The following is a 22,500-nucleotide window of genomic DNA, read 5'->3' on the forward strand; positions in this document are numbered from 1 at the left end:
GCCTAGGGTGAAAACGGGTGACATCTTCACAAGTCTTCTCATGCAACACGGACGGAAGCCAGTTGAAGACCTTGACACGGAAAGAGAGGAATACCTCCGCCGGTACGGTCATGTGAGTGGAAAGCCAATAAAACATCCTCAAGAAATGTTTCTTTCTAATACCAATACAGACGAAGAAGCGAATCCCAAATTTGTTCTTGTCACCGGGAAGGCAGGGATTGGTAAAACACTCTTTTGCCAAAAGTTGATTCGAGATTGGGCTGACGACAAATTGTTTCAATCTCAAACAAGTCCTCGCATCCCTAATTTTAAGTTCACATACCTGTTGACTTTCCGCCAATTGAATTTACTGGGAAAGGACCACGTTTCGATGCGAGAAATCCTTAACCAATCATCAATGTTAGATGTCCACTCAAGTATCGATGAAACTTTATTTGAGTACATGGTTGATCATCCTGAAGAAGTCTTGATTATCATTGATGGGTATGATGAGTATTCACAACAAGATTTCATCGCTAGTGACTTGGATGACCAGTACCCAAATAACCCTCATGAAGAAATGCCAGTAGCAGCCCTGTGTGCCAAGCTAATCAAAGGAAAGCTCTTGAGAGGCTCAAGTGTTCTGATAACGTCAAGACCCGACGAGTCCGACAAAATTGAAATTGGTCAAATCAACTTCGATCGATACGTCGAAATTACAGGGTTTTCCGCGCAGCAGGTGAAGGAGTATGTTGGAAAGTATTTTAGAGAAAACGAAGAAATGAAGAATGCTGTGATGGATCACATTACAAAGAATGAAAATCTAGTCAGCTTTGCCCACATTCCAGTTCTCTGTTTTCTGATGTGCTCATACTTTGAGTATATTCTGGAGAACTCTACAAACACTGATGCTCTTCCAGTCAACTCAAGTGACATTTATTTTGAAGTGATTAACATGTTTTTAAGAAAACATCACAAGAAGGCCTCAACTTCACCTGAAGATACTCTTGAAAAATTATCAGAGTTGGCGGCTCAATTCCTCCAAGAAAAAAAGTTTATCTTCACTGTTGAAGAAATGAAAAGGTTTACTTCAGAAGAAATTGAAAGGCTGAGAGCAAGCGGTCTTCTCCATTGTGGTCCTCAGTTTAGGAAATCTTTTTCAGAAACGACAAAATATTTTTGTTTCACCCACCTAACCCTCCAGGAATACTTAGCAGCTCGTTGGTTCGTGAAAAGAAAAGAAATTCCCCCAAGAGGAGATGTCACAGAGATGGTATTTCAGTTTATGTCCGGCATTTTATCAAAGCAAAAGGACAGTGCCTTCATGGAAAAATTGCTTTATAGACTAAATCAGATGTTTGGACATAAATCCACAGGGAAACTGCTGCGAATGAAATGTCTCACTGAGTATCAAGATTTAGAGTTTGCACAACATTTTGTAAAGATACATTACAATCAATTTTGTAATGTTAAGGACGGATTTGCATTTAGAGCCTTGACTGATGTAGACTGCATTGCTTTGTCTTTTCTGTTAGAAGTTCTGAGTGCAGTTAAGGAAGACGAATCCAGTAGAAAGAATCCACTTCCTTATCAGCAGTCGAGTATACCGTTAACGTTGAATAGCTTACGTATTGACATGCCTTTATTTACAGAAACTGGATTCAGACGAATCCTAAGAGCGCTAACAAAGAAACACTGCCCCATTGTAAGGTTGGAGATCCAGAGTGATCGTAGGTGGAATCAAGAATGTAGTGACACCATAACGAAACTACTGCCTCTCACTGAAATAGCCATCCTGTATCTGGGTGGATTTCAAGTCACCGATGCCAGTGTTGTCAGTCTATGTCAAGCATTACAGACACCAACATGTAAACTCACCACACTTGAACTGAGAGGAAATCGGATCACCGATACCGGTGTTGTCAGTCTATGTCAAGCATTACAGACACCAACATGTAAACTCACAACACTTCATATGAGGGAAAATCAGATCACCGATGCTGGTGTTGTCAGTCTATGTCAAGCATTACAGACACCAACATGTAAACTCTCCACACTTCATCTGGGGAAAAATCACATCACCGATGCCGGTGTTGTCAGTCTATGTCAAGCATTACAGACACCAACATGTAAACTCACAACACTTCATCTGAGGGAAAATCAGATCACCGATGCTGGTGTTGTCAGTCTATGTCAAGCATTACAGACACCAACATGTAAACTCACCACACTTGATCTGAGTGGAAATCAGATCACCGATGCCGGTGTTGTCAGTCTATGTCAAGCATTACAGACACCAACATGTAAACTCACCACACTTGATCTGAGTGGAAATCAGATCACCGATGCCGGTGTTGTCAGTCTATGTCAAGCATTAAAGACAGCATCCTGTAAAATCACCCAACTGGATCTGAGTGTTAATCGGATGATCACTGATGCCGGTATTGTCAATCTATGTCAGGCAATAGAAACAGCATCACGTAAGGTCACCAGACTAGATCTGGAAGGGACTCAGATCTCCCGTCCTGTTTATCGGCATCTTAGAGATCTGTTGGCGGAAAATGCCGAACATTTGTTTCCGCGCGCCTTCAGAAAATTAAAAGAAGAAGATATAGGTGTTTAAAATGTAGTCTTAGAGAGTTAACAAACAATCCAAAGGAAATTGTAATAACCTTTCATATACCTTTTGATTTACGTTACCTATAACACTGGATTCATTTAGTATATTCATTTAGTATACCGTTGCCGTTGAATCGCTTACGTTTCATGTCTCCTTTATTTACACAAACTGGATTAAGGCGAATCCTAAGAGCGCTAACAAAGAAACACTGCCCCATTGTAAGGTTGACTATCGAGGGAGTTGTTAGGTGGAATCAAGAATGTAGTGACACCATAAGGAAACTACTGCCTCTCACTGAAGTAGCCATCCTGTATCTGAGTAGAATTCATTTCACCGATGCTGGTGTTGTCAGTTTATGTCAAGCATTACAGACACCAACATGTAAACTCACCACACTTGATCTGAGTAGAAATCAGATCACCGATGCCGGTGTTGTCAGTCTATGTCAAGCATTACAGACACCAACATGTAAACTCACCACACTTGATCTGAGTGGAAATCAGATCACCGATGCCGGTCTTGTCAGTCTATGTCAAGCATTACAGACACCAACATGTAAACTCACCGCACTTTATCTGAGTGGAAATCAGATCACCGATGCCGGTTTTGTCAATCTATGTCAAGCATTACAGACACCAACATGTAAACTCACCACACTTCATCTGCTTGGAAATCGGATCACCGATGCCGGTGTTGTCAGTCTATGTCAAGCATTACAGACACTAACATGTAAACTCGCCACACTTGATCTGTGCAGAAATCAGATCACCGATGCCGGTGTTGTCAGTCTATGTCAAGCATTACAGACACCAACATGTAAACTCACCAAACTTGATCTCGGTTTTAATCAGATCACCGATGCCGGTGTTCCCATCCTATGCCAAGCATTAAAGACAGCATCTTGTAAAATCACCAAACTGAATCTGGAAGGAAATAAGATCTCCCGTCTGCTTCATCAGCATCTTAGGGATCTGTTGGCGGAAAATGCCGAACATTTGTTTCCGCGCGCCTTCAGAAAATTAAAAGATGAAGGTGTTTAAAATGTAGTCTTAGAGAGTTTACAAACAGTCTAAAGGAAATTTTAATAACCTTTCATATACCTTTTGGTTTACGTCGCCTATAACATTGGATTCATTTAGTATACTCTATACGACATTATGTATAGGCATTCCCCAAAAATGGAATTTCAGTGGAGTGGGTGTTTTTCAAAAATCTGAAAATTTGGAAATTAAGACGGACTTTCGAAATTCAAACGAGCAATGCAGTATTAAAACATGTAATACTGTTTCTTTTTTAAAATGAAAGTTCGAATCAATGTCGTTCATTGTGCTGAGGTTATTTTTGTTCCAAACACTTTGCAAACGCAGTAGATCTTTTTAGCTCATAATTATATGTTTTGTAAAGAATTGTTTCTTTCAAATTTCGTTCGATAGGTTGACATAATTTAAAAAAGACAGATGGGGAACGGGTGTAGAGTAATCATAGGTCAAGAGCTCTAATTCATATGTCTTTTATTCAGTGATCAAGATAGTACATTTACCATACAAATCTCGTAATTTTTCAAAATATTTTCACTTAGGAAAGGAGATTTGCAACGCGATTGAGTAATAGGAAATGCCATTACAGTAGTAACGCTATGTAACGCAATGTAATGCAATACACTACACGGGGAATTATCCTAAGACTCTAATTGAAAAAAAAAAAACAAAACATACAGGCTAAAGAGGTCTCTCGATCATTCAGACGATCAAATAGTGAAAGAAAGCAAGCTAATCTAGACCCATAAGGGACATTAGGCCCTCAAAATTGCTGGCTATAATCTCCTCTAGATATCGCTGGTACTCATCTCTTTTCCTGGGTGAAGATCTAAAGAAACACTATGAAGGGGTGTTTTTAATTAGTACTCGCAACGGCCTCATCCGTGAATTTTTTCTCTAAAGTTTAATAGTGCAGGTGAAATAAAGACTTTCAAAATAGCGGTTAACAAAAAGTTGTAATGCATTTGCAGATCTCTGCGGAAAAAAAGCGAAACAAAACAAAGGGTCACATTGGATGATGGAAATAGATAAAATAAGCTAAATTCGCTCTCCTGTTCAGAGGTGAGTCACCGTGGAAAAAAAGAAATTACAAAGGCATCAAAAACTCCTTAAATGCCACATTTATACATCTGTACGCGCAAGCTGATGCTTACCAGAGTAAGGCAAATTTAAGCCCTGGATCCTAAATGTACATTTCTTCCCTCCCCCCCCCACCTGACAAATATGATAAGTATAGCCTATCAAGTACCGTAAATCCTCTATTAAGCAACCCCCCTCTCATAAGCAACGCCCCTCTAATAAGCCTCCCCGTTTCCTTTTAAATGGACGAAATTTGAGAAAAAAAGTAAAATGAGAACAATTTTTGAATAAAATATGGTACATCATATCCTACTGTATCCTGGTAGTGAACATCGGGCTGAATCAATAAGCGCCCTCTCTAATAATCCACCTCCCCCCCCCCCAAAGTATTTGAAATAAATAAGCCCTCATTATTAGAGTATTATTAGGGGATTTACGGCAATAGCCTCTCGCCTTCTGGCGAATTTCATTTAATTCTCTTGAGACTTATTACGTTACCAAATTTTTTTCACTGTTTGAAAGATTTGAAAAATCTAGCTTATTTTAGAACTTTCTTTGAGTCTAATTGCAATTTTATGTTTTAGTATTATCAAACCTTTATTAACTAAAAAACTTTTGTTATACTAGAGATAGCACCCACAAATTGCCAGGAACCCTATTTTTTCACACTGCAGAAGTGAACTCTTCTACTACACAATCCAGCTTACAGGTGAGAACATGCACTGTGCCCATTGTACTGCTCTGGTGACCAAGAATAAGACAAATCTTTCCCGGTCCAACAGTTGAGAAGAACATCAGTGTTTCTGTGTTGATATCTGTTTCGAAAGCTTAAGTGTACTATCTGTATCTCTCCTGGCCTTTCCCTCGGTCATTATTTTTACATTTCATCGACTCATTTGTTTCAGTTTTTAGAATGATAAGAACTATGGATGGTATTGCCTAAAGACAACTTCTATCTGAAAGAAAAAGCTAGTTATGGCCTAGACATGAAAGTCGCCTTTTTACGGAATTCTTTTCTTTATTGTCTCGATTCTGCATAGATTGAGGACGGAGAGGATTAAAATGAAGGGGTGAGGAATAGCACTTTGTTTGTTTGTCTGTTTGTTCCGTTCAGTCGCATCTCTAAAGCTTGCATGACGTTCATGTCGTCATGAATAAAAAAACGAAGGGAACAAGGGTTTTCGTGGCTCACACTCGCTTATAGAAACCTTTGGATATAATAGAGACAAAATGCTGACTTTAATTGAGTTTTTGATCTATGTCCCCTGTGAGACCCGGAATGTTCAGCCAAACGTTTTCGTAGATCGCTTTTTTTCATTTCCTTAGATTTGTCACTTCATTGCTGAAGTCAAAAGCCTTCAATCGAATTTATCTCGAAACCGAGATCCTAGTTCATAGCACTTCTCTAGCAGACCATCCATCTAATATCAAACAGTTTTCATACTTCTCGGAAATTGATATTGCTTCTAGAGACTGTAATCGCTTGCTCCTAACTATCTCTTTATAGAGAGGAGGAAATTTTACTTCTTCTCCGGATACTTCTTCAGCACTTCTCGATTATTTTATTTATCTTCTTACTCGATTTGGAGTAAAAGAAAAGGAAACGAGACCAGCGTTTACTTAAACCAAGCATTTTTATTATCTCATCCCCAAGCAACCTCGTTCCCAGGGCCTTTTCCCGCCCCACCCCCAACTCCACCCCCAGCTAAGGGAAAAGGCCCTGGGAATGAGGTTGATCCCCAAGCATACAGTAAGATTAATACCAAAACATCTATATTCTGTTCCCTTTGCTGCACTTTAATTAACTGTCTTAGCTCGTACTGTGTCAGCTTAAATAAGAGTTACTGTAATAATTATCCCTTCTCTTAATTTTTTATTCTCAAAACTTGCAAACCTAATCTTATTTTAGCGCCCTTTATTAAATGTTTCTACTTAGTGTCAATCGCTCATTCTTGCAGTCTTTATCGGCACTTTCTGAATTGACAAATCTCGAACTGCCAGCGACGATCCCTGAAAATATATAAATGGTAAGATATGTCATTAATATATTTCAAGTCCTTTGAAGCGCTTTTACACCTGATCAAATATGCAGAATGCTTCATTTGCAATACTAAGCTTCTTCAGTTAATGAAGAAATTACGCTGATGAAGCATTTAGTGGATGTATGAATTAAAATGTTCGAAATTTTAAGACAACAAAAATTTCTTCCTTTGGTTGTGATAGCGAGGTAATCCATCGCTTTCTCAGTTTAAAAATCCGAGGCTGTAGAGTTGTGGCCAGCGAAAAAATGTTTTCCCATATCTAGCTAAGTTTGCACTGACTTCCAAAAATGAATCTTTCGACGTTTTTTCCAAAAGTATACCTGAAAATATTCACCAAAAATAATTTGTGGCTTCAACTGATGATTCAAACGCAAGTAAAACCTGTGGCTTTATGCTGCACTCGCGGTCATTGCAAGGTCGTTATTTTCTAGTCAGTGTAAACTTCAGAATGTTACTTATCATGATCATTGAAGGCTCCCACCAGGGGATAGTTGCGCGGAACTTTGTACTTTAGTTTCTGGTCCCAGTTGTTTTGCAGTGGAGTTATCTTGCATTTGTTTTGCCTGTATCTATCAGTATGACAACAGCGGAAGCCGAACCTAGAGATACGTGGGTCGGATAAGTACGATTCTAAGTTAGAATGAAAGTTAAATTTTAAAGCTTAACTTTATCTGTACTGTCAGGGGTCGATATATCCTCAATATTCTATTCTGGGATGAAATGGCCATTTTCTCGCCCCGCTTCATACGCTGCTCGGCATTTTTTGTTGATTGTTTGTAAAACGTGCAGTCTTGTGTTAGAGAATGACATCGCAAACAAATATACGCGCATACCTTAAGCTGGGTATTTACCACGCGCGCCAGCTTTCGTCGCCGAACTTGTTGTTTAACGGATGTCGATCCGGGATCGCAGCCATTTGGCTTGTTTCGCTTGTGATTGAATGGAACACTTGTGTCAACCTCTGAATATGTTAAGAGTACAACTGGTAACACTGGTCACTTACGTTTTCCCGTTCTTCAGGCAATTTGATAGTTATTATTTTGTGTTTACCATTAAAAAAAAAAATCCCTTGTGATTTCTACTGTTTGATTGATTTAGTCGAGAAGCCAGTAAGTGCCCGAAATCGTTGAGTGACTCACCTACTATCTTTGTGATGAGTGTTGTATTCACTGCGGATTCCTGTTATAAAGCCATTGTGAGGACACTTGAAGACCACCGGTTTATCGTAGCTGTTCTCGTAATGTTCCCGGGCGCAGTCATCGCCCCTGTAGCTCGGGTCGGGACCAACTTTACACTTAAAACTGTGGATATGGTCTTGTTTGCAGTTGCGGTGTATACATTTTCCAGAGTTTCTCGGATCTTCCTAAAAGACCAACGAAATAGGCTTTGATTAATTGTCCTAAATCAGTTATTTTTAGTTCTGATCTTATAAAAACAAACAGAAAGGATAAAAGAGTCACAGAGGTATGCAGCATGTGCTGAGCCTGAAAAGGATGATACAGATACAATGAACGATTTCATGTTCACAAGTACATAACTGCAAAATTTTGAAAATATTTCGAATAATATTAGCTAGATATTTCATGGGGAAAGGACCGTGAAACATTTGAAATTAAATCTGCCTACCGTTTCGGTTACATTTGAAATCGAAATTTCGTTGCCAGTCGTTAACCCATCCGGCGCCTGTAGGTTTTTGTGAACCGACAGAGAGGGCGGCGGCGGCGGCGGCGCCTCCGCCTCCACGATGCCACATCGGCAGGAAAAATTAGGAGCTCGACGAGTATCATCAATAACAGCAACTTGACAAACCTCTGGTCAGCCATAGCAATCTAAAAAAAAGCGTATTATGCATAATTTTATCGGGTGTCTGTAGGATGAAGTAGATCAAAAGCTCGCTAAATACTCGCATTGAGTCTTCGGCACAGAAAACTTACCAGAGAAACCGAAAATGAACTTTGGCAACACCTGTGTGGATTGTGATATCAATCCTTGACATGACTGATAAATTGTTGGAAACCCACTTAATTTATGTCTTCGGTCCCATAGTTTGTCGACATCTAATTATCAAAAACAAGTTTAAGACACTTTCGTTGACAATGTAGATAATTAAAAAATAAATTGACGCAAATCGGTCCCCGTCGGTATTGAGTATAAGGATGTGAATCAAAAATGGTAAAATCAAAAATTTAGATTTCTTGGGAGAACTATTCAAAAATTTAGATGTAGTGTTTTAGGACGTATAAGTAATAACTGGTAAGTGAATCAATGTGTATCAAAATACCAGAATAGCAAGAATTCGATCGTCTAGGATAGTTCTTAATTGGATCGTCCATCACTTTGGAACATTCTCAATTAACTTTCTTTTGCGCTCTTTTCGCTCTCTCTTTCGAAAATAAAAAAAAAAAGAAAACATAATTTAGTCATAACTAAGGAGAAATTTTCATTGTTCTCACCGTTTCCCACTTTAACATTATCCGGTATAAATTCAATCGCAGCGTTACTCAACAAACTTACTGGACCGTCATGTTTAAACAACTCTTAAGAAATTCAAATTCGAACTTTGTGAATCCCCTTTGGGCTTTCTGAACGTGCAGTTAGCCAATATAACGTTTCATCTACGGTACGTTGTCTTACTTTGGAGGTCATCGCCTCAAAAGGGCTAAACGCCTAGAATAATAATATAAATTCAAAGAGAACATCTTTGTCAACAGGCTACGTAAGAAAATGCGGTTCATATACACTTGAGCTAAGTTATTTTATTAAAATATAAAAAAGGTGGGCGTCGTGCATTCAAGCTCTAGGGAAATCAATGAGTAACTGAAACAACAGAACAGAATTTATGACGGTGTAAATTGGCCACCGCAAGATGTTCACGCTGACGTTTCGAGCGTTAGCCCTTCGTCGCACACTCTGAAACCCTAAATAATCTTGTTATACTTCCCCACCGACACAGCGCGCAGTTTCTTCAGAAACTTACCCTCTTAGAGTTTGTGACAGTTGACATTAGCGTGAACAAGCTTTATTCGGAGTCGAAACCTGATTGTTCTCAAATGCTTATAACTTTGGATGGTTGTCTAAAGAAGATATTTTGTCATGGTATTTTGGTAAACAAATTAATCGTCAGTTTTAATAAATTAAAAAGCCTACTCTGTGACCCGCTCACAGAGTAGGCTTTTTAATTTATTAGTGCAGCGCGTTTCAGACTCTTTTCTTTCAAAAAAATAATTGAAATTTTAAATTACGTTTATTGCCTTATGTTTTATGTTGTCATGTTGTAATGGTTAAGCAACTTTACGAGATCCGTGGTATCAGAGCAATTATATTTTGACAAATATGAGGAAGATATCAGAAATGTTGTCGTAAACAGCCCTACATTATTCAGGGTCAGAACATTTCGGATCAAGTCATCAGTAACTTGGACATTTTTCACTTGGCTGTGATTTAAAGAATCTCTTTTAGGGTCTTTTCAGCGTCAATTGAATTTGTGCTAATAGATCCATGTACAAAAATGAGGAAAAGTTCCGAAATGGTTTCAGTGAGTGTGGTCAAGAGATTACGATCTCTTGGTCGTTTCGTGAGAAGTATTTTCTTTGGTGAACTGTCGGGTTTTGGCAACTAACAGCTGTTTGATTAATTAAACTATTTGGCTCGGTATATTTTTTTTTCTTCCTCTATTAAATGGCTTTTTGTAAGATCGTGATGTTACTTCCAAGATAGGCGGCTGGTCAACCCGTTTGTAAGACGCTCCAGACAAGTTCATGGTGAAAACAAATTAAAACGATAAAAAAATAAAAAAATAAAAAAAAGTGATGTAGAACACAACTTCCTCTTAGAGTTTAAGTCGGCTCACAGGAAATCAAGACATTTTTAATGATAAAGAAAGGAAATAAGTCGCATGCAGTTCATATATAATTTCTTTGGTCGCAAACGATTCTTAGTTTTTCTTAGCAAAGTGTATATGTTTTATCGCTGATATATGATTTTGTCTCAGATCATGAGAACTGCTTGAGGCCTCTTTCAATTTTTAGGAAAATCTCCATGCAATGTTTGAAAAAACTTCCGGCTCTATATGTAGTCTTTTTGTTTAATCGAAATGTTACAAAAGATAGCCATTTTCCCTAAAAACTTAGTAACAGCAGACAACTCTTTTTTCCAGAAATTAGTAAGAACGTTAAGAGAGTAGTTTATATTTCAATCTAAATTTTTCTGAAGTCTTTATTCCAATTAGATCTCGGTTTAGTCTGTGGAGCGGTGAAAACACCGCGCTAACACCTCGCCAATGCCCATCCTGTATTCCGATAATATAGTCACGACTTCTATCACCAGCGTGAGTCACAAGCAAATCTGATCAATTGATACAACAGAGGCGTGTTTCACGATCGCGTTACAAATTAGGGACCTTAAGCAAACCACGACGGCGACGGCAGCGAGGACGTGGCAAAACAAAAGATCTGGTGGGTAGAACAATAGCTCAGCACGCGCGTTTTAAAACTTTGTACATTTCTTCGTACTTTGCAAAAAACAACGTGAAATCACCAAAGTTTGCGTCATATGCGAACGGAAACCGCAACGGCAAATTATTTGAATTTCAATTCGGAACTCAGCGCTGCTACTACACGTTATGCTGAGTTTGAGATGTGGCGGCGTAAGAGATAGTAAACACCTGCAGCCATTTTCGAAATTCTAATTAAAAGTAGAAATTAATTTTTTTTAAATCGACGTCTTCCTTGGTGTCGCCTTCCTGACTGCTTACGGTCCCTACTAGGGACCTTAAGCAACCACGACGGCGACGGCAACGAGGACGTGGAAACACAAGAGATCTAATTGGCCGAACAATAGCTCAGCACGTGAATTTTGAAACTTTGTACATTTCTTAGCCGTCCTATGCAAAAACCACAACGTGAAATCGCCAAAATTGGCGTCGTCCACGAACCGTAACCGTGACGGCAAATTATTTTAATTTCCATTTGGAACTCAACGCTTCTTTTATACGTCATGCTGAAGTTGAGCTGTGGCGCCGTATAAGACAGTAAGCTCCTGCAACCATTTTTGAAATTCTAACTTAGAGTAGAAACTCATTTTTTAATCGAATTCTTCCTTGGTGTTGCCGTCCTGATTGCGTAAGGTCCCTAATATCATCTTTAGGACGTCACTGGGTCGTTTATGTAGTGATGACTCTGATTTCCACCACAAATCAGAGTCAATGTGCCAGTTTTTCGATAAACGTGGTTACCCTGTTTCTGTCGTTCAAGCGGGTTACCACCGCGCCCAACTTATTGATCGACATTCAGCACTACAAACGTCACATAAGGAAGATTCCGACCACATTCCATTCACTCTCACGTTTCACCCTCACAACCACTCAGTCAATTCCATCATTCTTAAAAACTTTAAATAACTTCAAAACGATCCAGAGACAAGCAGTATCTTTTCGCAGCCGCCGCTCATTTCATTCAAACGCAACAAAAACATAGGCAATTTTTTGGTCAGAAGTTCTTTTCAGACTAATGACCAACCAGGCACTTTTAAATGCGCTCATGCACGATGCAAAACGTGTCCTTTCATTCACAACACTGATAAAATATCAGGACCCAAACGATCCATTAAGATCACCGATCACTTCACGTGCACCTCCGCCAATGTAATCTACTGCATAACTTGCACCTATTGCAAAAAGATATACATCGGCGAAACAGGCAGAAGACTAGGTGACCGATTCCGAGAACACCTTCGAGACGTGGAAAGGATTGACAAGGACACATCGAAACCAGTCGCTAGACATTTTAATTTCATATGGCAATCTGCGGTCTTACCTTACACTTAGGCAGAACGGAAAGCCGTAAAACTCTTGAACAAAAGCTCATCTTTCAAACCGGCAGTCTAAATCCCACAGGGATCAACGAACGCTTTTCATTCCACTAATTTATTCGTGTTTTTCTCGTTGCCATTTTTCCACCGATAACGTAGCTCCATTTTCTTCCTTTAAAAGCACACACAACCCACAATTCCTCTATTCCCTCCGACGAAGGGCTAACGCTCGAAACGTCAGCTTTTGTAATCGTTACGGTTGCCAACTTACCATTTCAACTTTGTTTATATATCCAAATTATTTCGTTACCCTCACCGACGCAGCCCCAAACAGTTTCATTAGAAACTATCAGCCTTTATTCTCACGTGCTTTAAGATTTTGAAGTCGCTTGTTACGTATGTAAAAAACTGTGTCCTGCATATATAAGCAACATCTTTAAAGTACACCATAGTAATAACAATTTGAGGCAAGCCGATTTCTCTATACCAAGGTATGAAACTGTCACTTATGGCAAACACTCTATTAGATTTCTAGAGCCCAGGCTATGGACTAAATTACCCAAGAGTATAAGACCCTCAAGTCGTTCAAAGGCAAGATACGCGAACTCGGTATAAATGAGCTCTTGGATGATGGCTGCACACGCTGTAGCCTCTGCTCCACTTGAATTTTGTATATTTTTATTACAAATCCCGTAACTATTTAACCATAGATTTTCTCTTAGTTTTAATATATATATATATATATATATCGTCATGAGTTGTGCGCTGGGGCGATCTTGCTTGACAATCTCGCGTGTCGATGTCGCGTGTCGATGTCGCGTGACAAAAGGGAGCTTTAGCAACGACGACGGCGACGGCAACGAAAACGTCGTGTCGAAACCTAACTTTTCCTTTTTGTAACTCTTTCGAGAATATTCCGATATGTTTCCCTTGGAAAATGCTGGCGAACTATTAAGGGACTATATCCCTACGAACGGCGTTAAAGTAAGGAGAAAGAAAGAAAAATTAACCGTCATGCGCACACGTTCTCGAGAAAACCTAAAATTTGGTTATTTCACGTTGTTGTTTTGCCGAGAACGGCAAAGAAATGTACCAAAATGTTAAATACACGTGCAGGGCGATTGTTTTTGCTCATTAGGCCTATTGTTTTCTGCCGTTCTCGTTGCCGCTCTCGTTACTAAAGCTCCCGGTTAACAATGTGAAACAACCAAACTTTAGGTTTTTTCGAGAACGTGAGCGCATGATGGTTAATTTTTCTTTCTTTCTCCTTACTTTAACGTCGTTCGCAGTGATATAGTCCCTGAATAGTTCGCCAGCATTTTCCAAGTGAAACACATCGGAATAACCTCGAAAGAGTTACAAAAACGAAAAGTTAGATTTCGACACGACGTTTTCGTTGCCGTCGCCGTCGTCGTGGCTCCCTAACATCGCTTGACAGCGAAAGCGACTTCGTCGTCTACTACGGGCATAAATCGTGATTCGACACAAGATGCTCCATGGGAATGTAAGGCCTAATTCACGCTCTATTAGAATAACACTTAATCACGATCTTTAAAGGCGAGTGACGTTTATCTCATGATACTTAACAGAGCAATAAGTAAAAGCAAAGATTTGTGCCAGAATTTAAGTTTGGAACCAGCGCATTACCTCGCGGTACTGTTTGTTCAACTTGTGATAAAGAATATGCATTCTTTCTAACTATTGATAGTCGTTTCGTTGAATAATGTGCTGAGTCATTAGCATGAATGACAGCATTTGAAAGCGGTGGCTGACTGAAAATGTCACTCAACCACACCTGAAAGATTTTGTTTGTTATATCGGTGAGCGACCGATTGATCTGTTTCTGGCATAAAGGGTGGACCTTTAAAACCTAACATGCATCTCAGTTGATGGTCACTGTGTTCTTTGGCATCGATTCTGGAGAGGTTACATTTTTTTGCGGAACGTATACTGAGAAAAAAGCTCAGCCAACGCCTGACGAGCTCGCGGTGTGGCTGTCAGTCATTTGAGGTTAGTCGTAATTGTTTCTCAACTAGCAAATTATTTCGGAAGTTCGATCGGTTTGTAAAGTCGAAAAACTATAGCGATTATAAGCAACGCAATGGCTACTCATCCTCGGTGTAAAAACCTGTGAAGCTCACGAGTGACTTAACACAAAGACAAAAACACATTATAAGCAATAGCGTACAGCAAAACAATACCTCATGAAACAAAGAAAACCTCGTCAGGTTTTTACACCGAGGATGACCCGCAATGGCTGTTGCGTCAAGTCGAAACTGTATGCAACACCTAGGCCTATATTTAGCAATAACTAAACACTAACTTTCAAGACTGAACTACTATGTCGAAAGTAAACGAAGGCAATCGCTTAAACGAAGGCAATCGCTTAGTTTCGTCGAGTATTATTAATTTCCCACGTTTGATTAATTTTAAGAATGGAGAACTTATAAATATTCAAGATTTTAACGCGTGGTGCCGTTATCATCGAAACAGTAAGCTTCTGTTGTTATATTCATCTCACAATTTTGCTTTGGTTAGATACCGGACACGAAATATAGATTCGATATATGCCTTCAACACTTTTCGACCAATATTTTTTAACCAATCAGATTTTTTTTCTGCCTTAATCGAGAAGAGCAAGGAAACTTGAGACCGTAGACTTACGTGTAAACACGATCGGACATAAATGTATTCATGATTTGTCGGTCTTCAGGAGCGTGTCTCGCCCTTCGCACTTGCCTCGCGCTTTCCACAAAAGAGTTCTGTAGACCAAACACAAACAGTCGAGGGAGTTCACTATTAACAGGTTAAGACTTGCATAGTCTGCGAAGCATTCTTTTCCATTTCGTTTCAGCCTATACCATAGGTGAAATTGCTTAGTGGGAGTCATCCAAACTCAGGCTGCCTTTCAGACCCAACGTCGGCCTTGTTCTAGCCCAGTGCACGCTTCTCGTTCATTGCGAAAAAGGAGGGAAACGAAAACAGACTGCATTGCAAGTTAAGAAGCGCTTTAATTTAATCTTTATTAATTCAGACAGAAAGCTAGTCGCTTATTGCAAAAACTCCTGACACAAAAAAAAAAATCATGGAACTCGCTCAAGATAAGAATATTTAGACTGTAGTGGCAAGCCCGTTCTTTATACAAAATAGAATTTGTTTACTTCTGATTCCTAGCTACTTTAAAGGTTGTTAGTGATGCGACGGATTTATATCTTTCATCATTATAGGAACGATTCTACATGGCTTCTGCACCGGCACCATCGTTTCATTCCACAAAGGAGACAACTAATTACGCCCGGTTATGCAGACTGCTGGTAGATGTCGGCTCACGTGTCCTGAGAGAGACTTTTGACAAGAAGCGTCCACCAGGAAACCTGGACAAGGTTTTGTTTAGTCCTTCAATTCATTCTGCTCTAAAGTCACTCCGAACGAAGAAAATCATTAATCCTTCCCAGTGGGGCAAACTGTATCCTGCCATCAAATCCTCAGTCTCATCAAAAGACTTCGACATCACGCTTCTTACCGTTCTGCTGAGAAATATTTGTGGTCTTGTTCCACCACTTACCGGCTGGGATACACTTCCTCCTGCAGCGGACACAACCCCTGAGGCAGATATTGTACGCATCAAGAGCTACAGAAACACCGTTTATGGTCATACAAGCGAGGCTTCAGTTGATGAAAAAACATTCAATCAGTACTGGCAGGACATCCAGGATGCACTGGTGAGACTGGGAGGGGCAGGTTACCAAAGTGCTATCGACGATCTGAAAAAGGAATGCATCGACCCTGATTTCGTAGAATACTACAAAGAGCTTCTAAAAGAATGGGTGATGGATGAGAAAAGCATCAAGGAAAGATTGGATGAAATCGAAGAAAAAATTAGTAAACTAGATGACAAGAGTGTAAAGAAAATAGGACCTGAAGGTAATTATTGAGGTAACTTGTTTCTATCGTAGCTCCGCAGACCACTAGTTTGCAGTATCATGAACACAAAGTGAAGGAAACCCGTTCCAATTCATGACCTTTTTTTTAAAAAAAATACATGATAAATTTAAGAGAGGGACACCCACTTAGCCCTTCCCTCTGCGTGGTCCACTTAGCCCCTCCCTCTGCGTTGTCCACATAGCCCCTCCCTCAGCGTGGCTCACTTAGCCCCTCCCCCTGCGTGGCCCACTTAACCCATCTCTCTACGTGGCCCACTTAGCCCCTCCCTCAGCGTTGTCCTTGTGAGACAGAGAATGGTGAGGAAGCCGGAAAAATTTATGATAAATAGACATAAGTTTCTGATACAGCTAACAGGCAAACATGATTTCATGAGTGATTATATTGATATGATTTTTTATCCAATAACCTTTATCATAAATGCATTTTGATTGGATCTTTCATATGATATATTGGAGCCTAGAAGTGTAGATCACTTCACCGTAAGAATCCTTATGCTTCTTTATCATTTAAAAGAAGTAGGAAAATAAAATGACCTATGCCCCTTGTCCAATTGCTCTTTTCATTTAAGTTTGTTGTCAGTGACCACTCCTAATAAGTTAGTATAGCTGTCTTTCCAATCATGATGCATTCAAAAAATGAAATCACACAACGACATTCAATTGATGAAGTAAGTAGCAACGTTCACTTTCTTACCTCCTTAAATCAAGGTTTGGATCCGTCCTGGGACATTTCAGGATTATAACATGAACAGATATGCCGATATCTGTTTATGAATAACATCTTCAGCATTTCTAATGCTATTGATACGGTTTTCCGTTTTTAGCTGTAGAGACGTACACAAATGATCTGAAAGCATCAATCAAAAGTCAAACTGAATTCCACCCTCTTCCTACCCTTACCAAGCCTAGGGTGAAAACGGGTGACATCTTCACACGCCTTCTCATGCAACATGGACGGAAGCCAGTTGAAGACCTTACCATGGAAAGAGAGAAATACCTCCGCCGGTACGGTCATGTGAGTGGAAAGCCAATAAAACATCCTCAAGAAATGTTTCTTTCTAATACCAATACAGACGAAGAAACGAATCCCAAATTTGTTCTTGTCACCGGGAAGGCAGGGATTGGTAAAACACTCTTTTGCCAAAAGTTGATTCGAGATTGGGCTGACGACAAATTGTTTCAATCTCAAACAAGTCCTCGCATCCCTAATTTTAAGTTCACATACCTGCTGACTTTCCGCCAATTGAATTTACTGGGAAAGGACCACGTTTCGATGCGAGAAATCCTTAACCAATCATCATTGTTAGATGTCCACTCAAGTATCGATGAAACTTTATTTGAGTACATGGTTGATCATCCTGAAGAAGTCTTGATTATCATTGACGGGTATGACGAGTATTCACAACAAGATTTCATCGCTAGTGACTTGGATGACCAGTACCCAAATAACCCTCATGAAGAAATGCCAGTAGCAGCCATGTGTGCCAAGCTAATCAAAGGAAAGCTCTTGAGAGGCTCAAGTGTTCTGATAACGTCAAGACCCGACGAGTCCGACAAAATTGAAATTGGTCAAATCAACTTCGATCGATACGTCGAAATTACAGGGTTTTCCGCGCAGCAGGTGAAGGAGTATGTTGGAAAGTATTTTAGAGAAAACGACGAAATGAAGAATGCTGTGATGGATCACATTACAAAGAATGAAAATCTAGTCAGCTTTGCCCACATTCCAGTTCTCTGTTTTCTGATGTGCTCATACTTTGAGTATATTCTGGAGAACTCTACAAACACTGATGCTCTTCCAGTCAACTCAAGTGACATTTATTTTGAAGTGATTAACATGTTTTTAAGAAAACATCACAAGAAGGCCTCAACTTCCCCTGAAGATACTCTTGAAAAGTTATCAGAGTTGGCGGCTCAATTCCTCCAAGAAAAATAGTTTCTCTTCACTGTTGAAGAAATGAAAAGGTTTACTTCAGAAGAAATTGAAAGGCTGAGAGCAAGCGGTCTTCTCCATTGCGGTCCTCAGTTTAGGAAATCTTTTTCAGAAACGACAAAATATTTTTGTTTCACCCACCTAACCCTCCAGGAATACTTAGCAGCTCGTTGGTTCGTGAAAAGAAAAGAAATTCCCCCAAGAGGAGATGTCACAGAGATGGTATTTCAGTTTATGTCCGGCATTTTATCAAAGCAAAAGGACAGTGCCTTCATGGAAGAATTGCTTCTTAGATTAAATCAGATGTTTGGACATGAATCCAAAGGGAAACTGCTGCGAATGAAATGTCTCACTGAGTATCAAGATTTAGAGTTTGCACAACATTTCGTAAAGATACATCACAATCAATTTGATGATGATAAGGACGGATTTGCATTTAGAACCTTGACTGATGTAGACTGCATCGCTTTGTCTTTTCTGTTAGAAGTTCTGAGTGCAGTTAATGAAGACGAATCCAGTGGAAAGAATCCACCTCCTGATCAACAGTCGAGTATATTTCTTTCTTACTTATTTCTTTCATCATCTTTTTTTACACAAACTGGATTAAGGCGAATCCTAAGAGCGCTAACAAAGAAACACTGCCCCATTGTATTGTTGGCTATCGACGGAGTTGTTAGGTGGAATCAAGAATGTAGTGACATCATAAGGAAACTACTGCCTCTCACTGAAATAGCCATCCTGTCTCTGAGAGGTTTTCAAGTCACCGATGCTGTTGTTCCCAGTTTATGTCAAGCATTACAGACACCAACATGTAAACTCACCACACTTGATCTGTTTGGAAATCAGATCACCGATGCCGGTGTTGTCAGTCTATGTCAAGCATTACAGACACCAACATGTAAACTCACCACACTTAATCTAAGTATAAATCAGATCACCGATGCCGGTGTTGTCAGTCTATGTCAAGCATTACAGACACCAACATGTAAACTCACCACACTTGATCTGAGAGCAAATCAGATCACCGATGCCGGTGTTGTCAGTCTATGTCAAGCATTACAGACACCAACATGTAAACTCACCACACTTCATCTCAGTTTAAATCAGATCACCGATGCCGGTGTTGCCAGTCTATGTCAAGCATTACAGACACCGACATGTAAACTCACCACACTTGATCTCAGTTTAAATCAGATCACCGATGCCGGTGTTGTCAGTCTATGTCAAGCATTACAGACACCAACATGTAAACTCACCACACTTCATCTAAGGGGAAATCAGATCATCGATGCCGGTGTTGCCAGTCTATGTCAAGCATTACAGACACCAATATGTAAACTCACCACACTTGATCTGAGAGGAAATCAGATCTCTGATGCCGGTGTTGTTAGTCTATGTCAAGCATTACAGACACCAACATGTAAACTCACCACACTTCATCTGAGAGGAAATCAGATCACCGATGCCGGTGTTGTCAGTCTATGTCAAGCATTACAGACACCAACATGTAAACTCACCACACTTCATCTGAGAGGAAATCAGATCACCGATGCCGGTGTTGTCAGTCTATGTTAAGCATTACAGACACCAACATGTAAACTCACCACACTTGATCTGGGTGGAAATCAGATCACCGATGCCGGTGTTGTCAGTCTATGTCAAGCATTACAGACACCAACATGTAAACTCACCACACTTGATCTGAGTGAAAATCAGATCACCGATGCCGGTGTTGTCAGTCTATGTCAAGCATTACAGACACCAACATGTAAACTCACCACACTTTATCTGAGAGGAAATCAGATCACTGATGCCGGTGTTGTCAGTCTATATCAGGCATTAAAGACAGCATCCTGTAAAATCACCAAACTGAATCTGAGTTATAATCGGATGATCACCGATGCCGGTATTGTAAATCTACGTCAGGCAATAGAAACAGCATCATGTAAAGTCATTAAACTAGATCTGGAAGGGACTTAGATCTCCCGTCCTGCTTATCAGCATCTTAGAGATCTGTTGGCGGAAAATGCCGAACATTTGTTTCCGTGCGCCTTCAGAAAATTAAAAGAAAAAGATGAAGGTGTTTAAAATGTATTCTTAGAGAGTTTACAAACAATCCAAAGGAAATTGTAATAACCTTTCGTATACCTTTTGATTTACGTTACCTATAACACCGGATTCATTTAGTATATTCTATACAACAATATGTATAAGCATTCCCCAAAAATGGAATTTCAGTCGAGTGGGTGTTTTTCAAAAATTTGCAAATTTGTAAATTAAGACGGACTTTCGAGATTCAAACGAGCAATGTAGTAAGTTTTTAGCCGTTTGATCTAGTTTTTAACCGTGCGCGGAGTCGTGCAAACTGCCTTGAAGGCACGAAGAACCAAGCAAAGAGTAAAATTACTTTTGGCGAGTTTTTTCACTGAACTTAACCTAAAGTGACAGAAGACAGTACAGCGTTTAGTATGATCCAGATGTCTTGCTACAGCCGTGAGGTTTTCTGCCGAGTTTACTTTGAAATCGCTAACAATCATAAGAACAGATTCATCTTTCATTTTCAAAATATTAAAACATGTAATACTGTTTCTTTTTTGAAATGAAAGTTCGAATCAATGTCGTTAACGGTGCTGAGGTTATTTTTGTTCCAAACACTTTTCAAAGGCAGTAGATCTTTTTAGCTCATAATTATGTGTTTTGTAAAAAATTGTTTCTTTCAAATTTCGTTCGATAGGTTGACATAATTTACAAAAGACAGATGGGGAAGGGGTGTAGAGTAATCATAGGTCAAGAGCTCTAATTCATCTGTCTTTTATTCAGTGATCAAGATAGTACATTTACCATACAAATCTCGTAATTTTTCACAATATTTTCACTTAGGAAAGTAGATTTGCAACGCGATTGAGTAATAGGAAAATAATAATAATTGAGTAATAGGAAATGCCATTACAGTAGTAACGCTATGTAACGCAATGTAATGCAATACACTACACGGGGAATTATCCTAAGACCCCAATTGAAAAAAAAAACAAAACATACAGGCTAAAGAGGTCTCTCGATCATTCAGACGATCAAATAGCGAAAGAAAGCAAGCTAATCTAGACCCATAAGGGACATTAGGCCCTCAAAATTGCTGGCTAGAATCTCGTCTAGATATCGCTGGTACTCATCTCTTCTCCTGGGTGAAGATCTAAAGAAACACTATGAAGGGGGTGTTTTTCATTAGTACTCGCAACGGCCTCATCCGTGAATTTTTTCTCTGAAGTTTAATACTCCAGGTGAAATAAAGACTTTCAAAATAGCGGTTAACAAAAAGTTGTAACGCATTTGCAGATCTCTGCGGAAAAAAAGCGAAACAAAACAAAGGGTTACATAGCATGATGGAAATAGATAAAATAGGCTAAATTCGCTCTCCTATTCAGAGGTGAGTCACCGTGGAAAATAACAAATTACAAAGGCATCAAAAACTCCTTAAATACCACATTTGTACGTCTGTACGCGCGAGCTGATGCTTACCAGAGTAAGGCAAATTTAGGCACTGGATCCCAGATGTACATTTACCCCCCCCCCCCCCCCCCAGACGACAAATATGATGAGTATAGCCTCTCAAGTACCCTTGTAACTGTAGCCAGTTTTTGTTGCCTGTCCAGGCCTCCGCCTTTGGTTTTTGGCGCCCTTTCTGGTCACGTGACCATGTTAGTTAAGCGGTAGTGTGGTCGACTAGCGATTCACAGTTGGATATTTTAGATCGTTTTGGGCGCTCGTTTAGCGTATTTTTTCCAGAATTTATTGTATTTCAAGGCTGGACAAGGTTAGATTTCATCTGTTTTCAATTTTTGCTGCCTTTTTGTGATTTGTATTTGCTTTAAATTCGATTTTATTTACGACATCGATCGTCACCCTAATTAATCTTTTCTGTTTGTATTGTTTTCCTTTATTTCTTTAGTTTTACGACTTTGTTTGAGTCAGTAAATTCACCAGCCATAACTGCATCGGTTTGTTTGATCGGTTGTGGTTACAGTAAAACTTGTTCGCGGAATTCAAGAAATTTCTGCTC

The 22,500-nt window shown here is 39.6% G+C and overlaps 2 protein-coding genes and 1 pseudogene across 5 annotated transcripts in view; 2 read left to right on the forward strand and 1 right to left on the reverse strand.

The window, feature by feature from the left end:
• The window catches only part of LOC148721497 (uncharacterized), an 80,475-nt gene extending 58,040 nt beyond the window's left edge, over positions 1-22,435 (forward strand). For 2 of the 3 annotated variants that reach the window (XM_088735601.1, XM_088735600.1), the window contains exon 3: positions 1-2,744. This exon is cut by the window's left edge and continues 79 nt beyond it. In XM_088735601.1, the coding sequence (XP_088591727.1) occupies positions 1-2,602 (2,602 nt within the window). In that variant the 3' untranslated portion in view covers positions 2,603-2,744. Of the gene's footprint in view, positions 2,745-2,929; positions 3,632-20,517 lie in introns of those variants that run through there. The other variant, XM_088735602.1, reaches the window with a different exon arrangement.
• On the reverse strand, positions 6,173-9,762 carry LOC148721503 (hemagglutinin/amebocyte aggregation factor-like). Its single transcript, XM_088736064.1, has 4 exons — positions 9,736-9,762; positions 7,898-8,121; positions 7,214-7,357; positions 6,173-6,726 (listed from the first exon to the last, which is right to left on the reverse strand). The coding sequence occupies exons 1-4, from the start codon at positions 9,760-9,762 to the stop codon at positions 6,678-6,680; spliced, it is 444 nt and encodes a 147-aa protein (XP_088592190.1). The 3' UTR covers positions 6,173-6,677.
• LOC148721504 (uncharacterized) lies at positions 14,087-22,435 on the forward strand (annotated as a pseudogene). Its single transcript, XR_015992356.1, has 3 exons — positions 14,087-14,576; positions 15,794-16,490; positions 17,335-22,435. The product of XR_015992356.1 is annotated as an uncharacterized LOC148721504 (transcript).
• Positions 22,436-22,500: the final 65 nt, after the last annotated feature.

Source organism: Stylophora pistillata, chromosome 10, assembly GCF_964205215.1.
Source record: "Stylophora pistillata chromosome 10, jaStyPist1.2, whole genome shotgun sequence".
NCBI classification, from domain to species: Eukaryota; Metazoa; Cnidaria; class Anthozoa; order Scleractinia; family Pocilloporidae; genus Stylophora; species Stylophora pistillata.

Excerpts from the sequence above, each read along its gene's own strand:
- LOC148721503 (XM_088736064.1), bottom strand. The coding sequence starts at position 9,762 with ATGTCAACTGTCACAAACTCTAAGAGG. Across the intron at positions 8,122-9,735 it reads CTGTCACAAACTCTAAGAGG|GAAGATCCGAGAAACTCTGG; the intron begins GTAAGTTTCTGA and ends TTGGTCTTTTAG. Across the intron at positions 6,727-7,213 it reads GCCTTCAATGATCATGATAA|GGATCGTCGCTGGCAGTTCG; the intron begins GTAACATTCTGA and ends ATATATTTTCAG.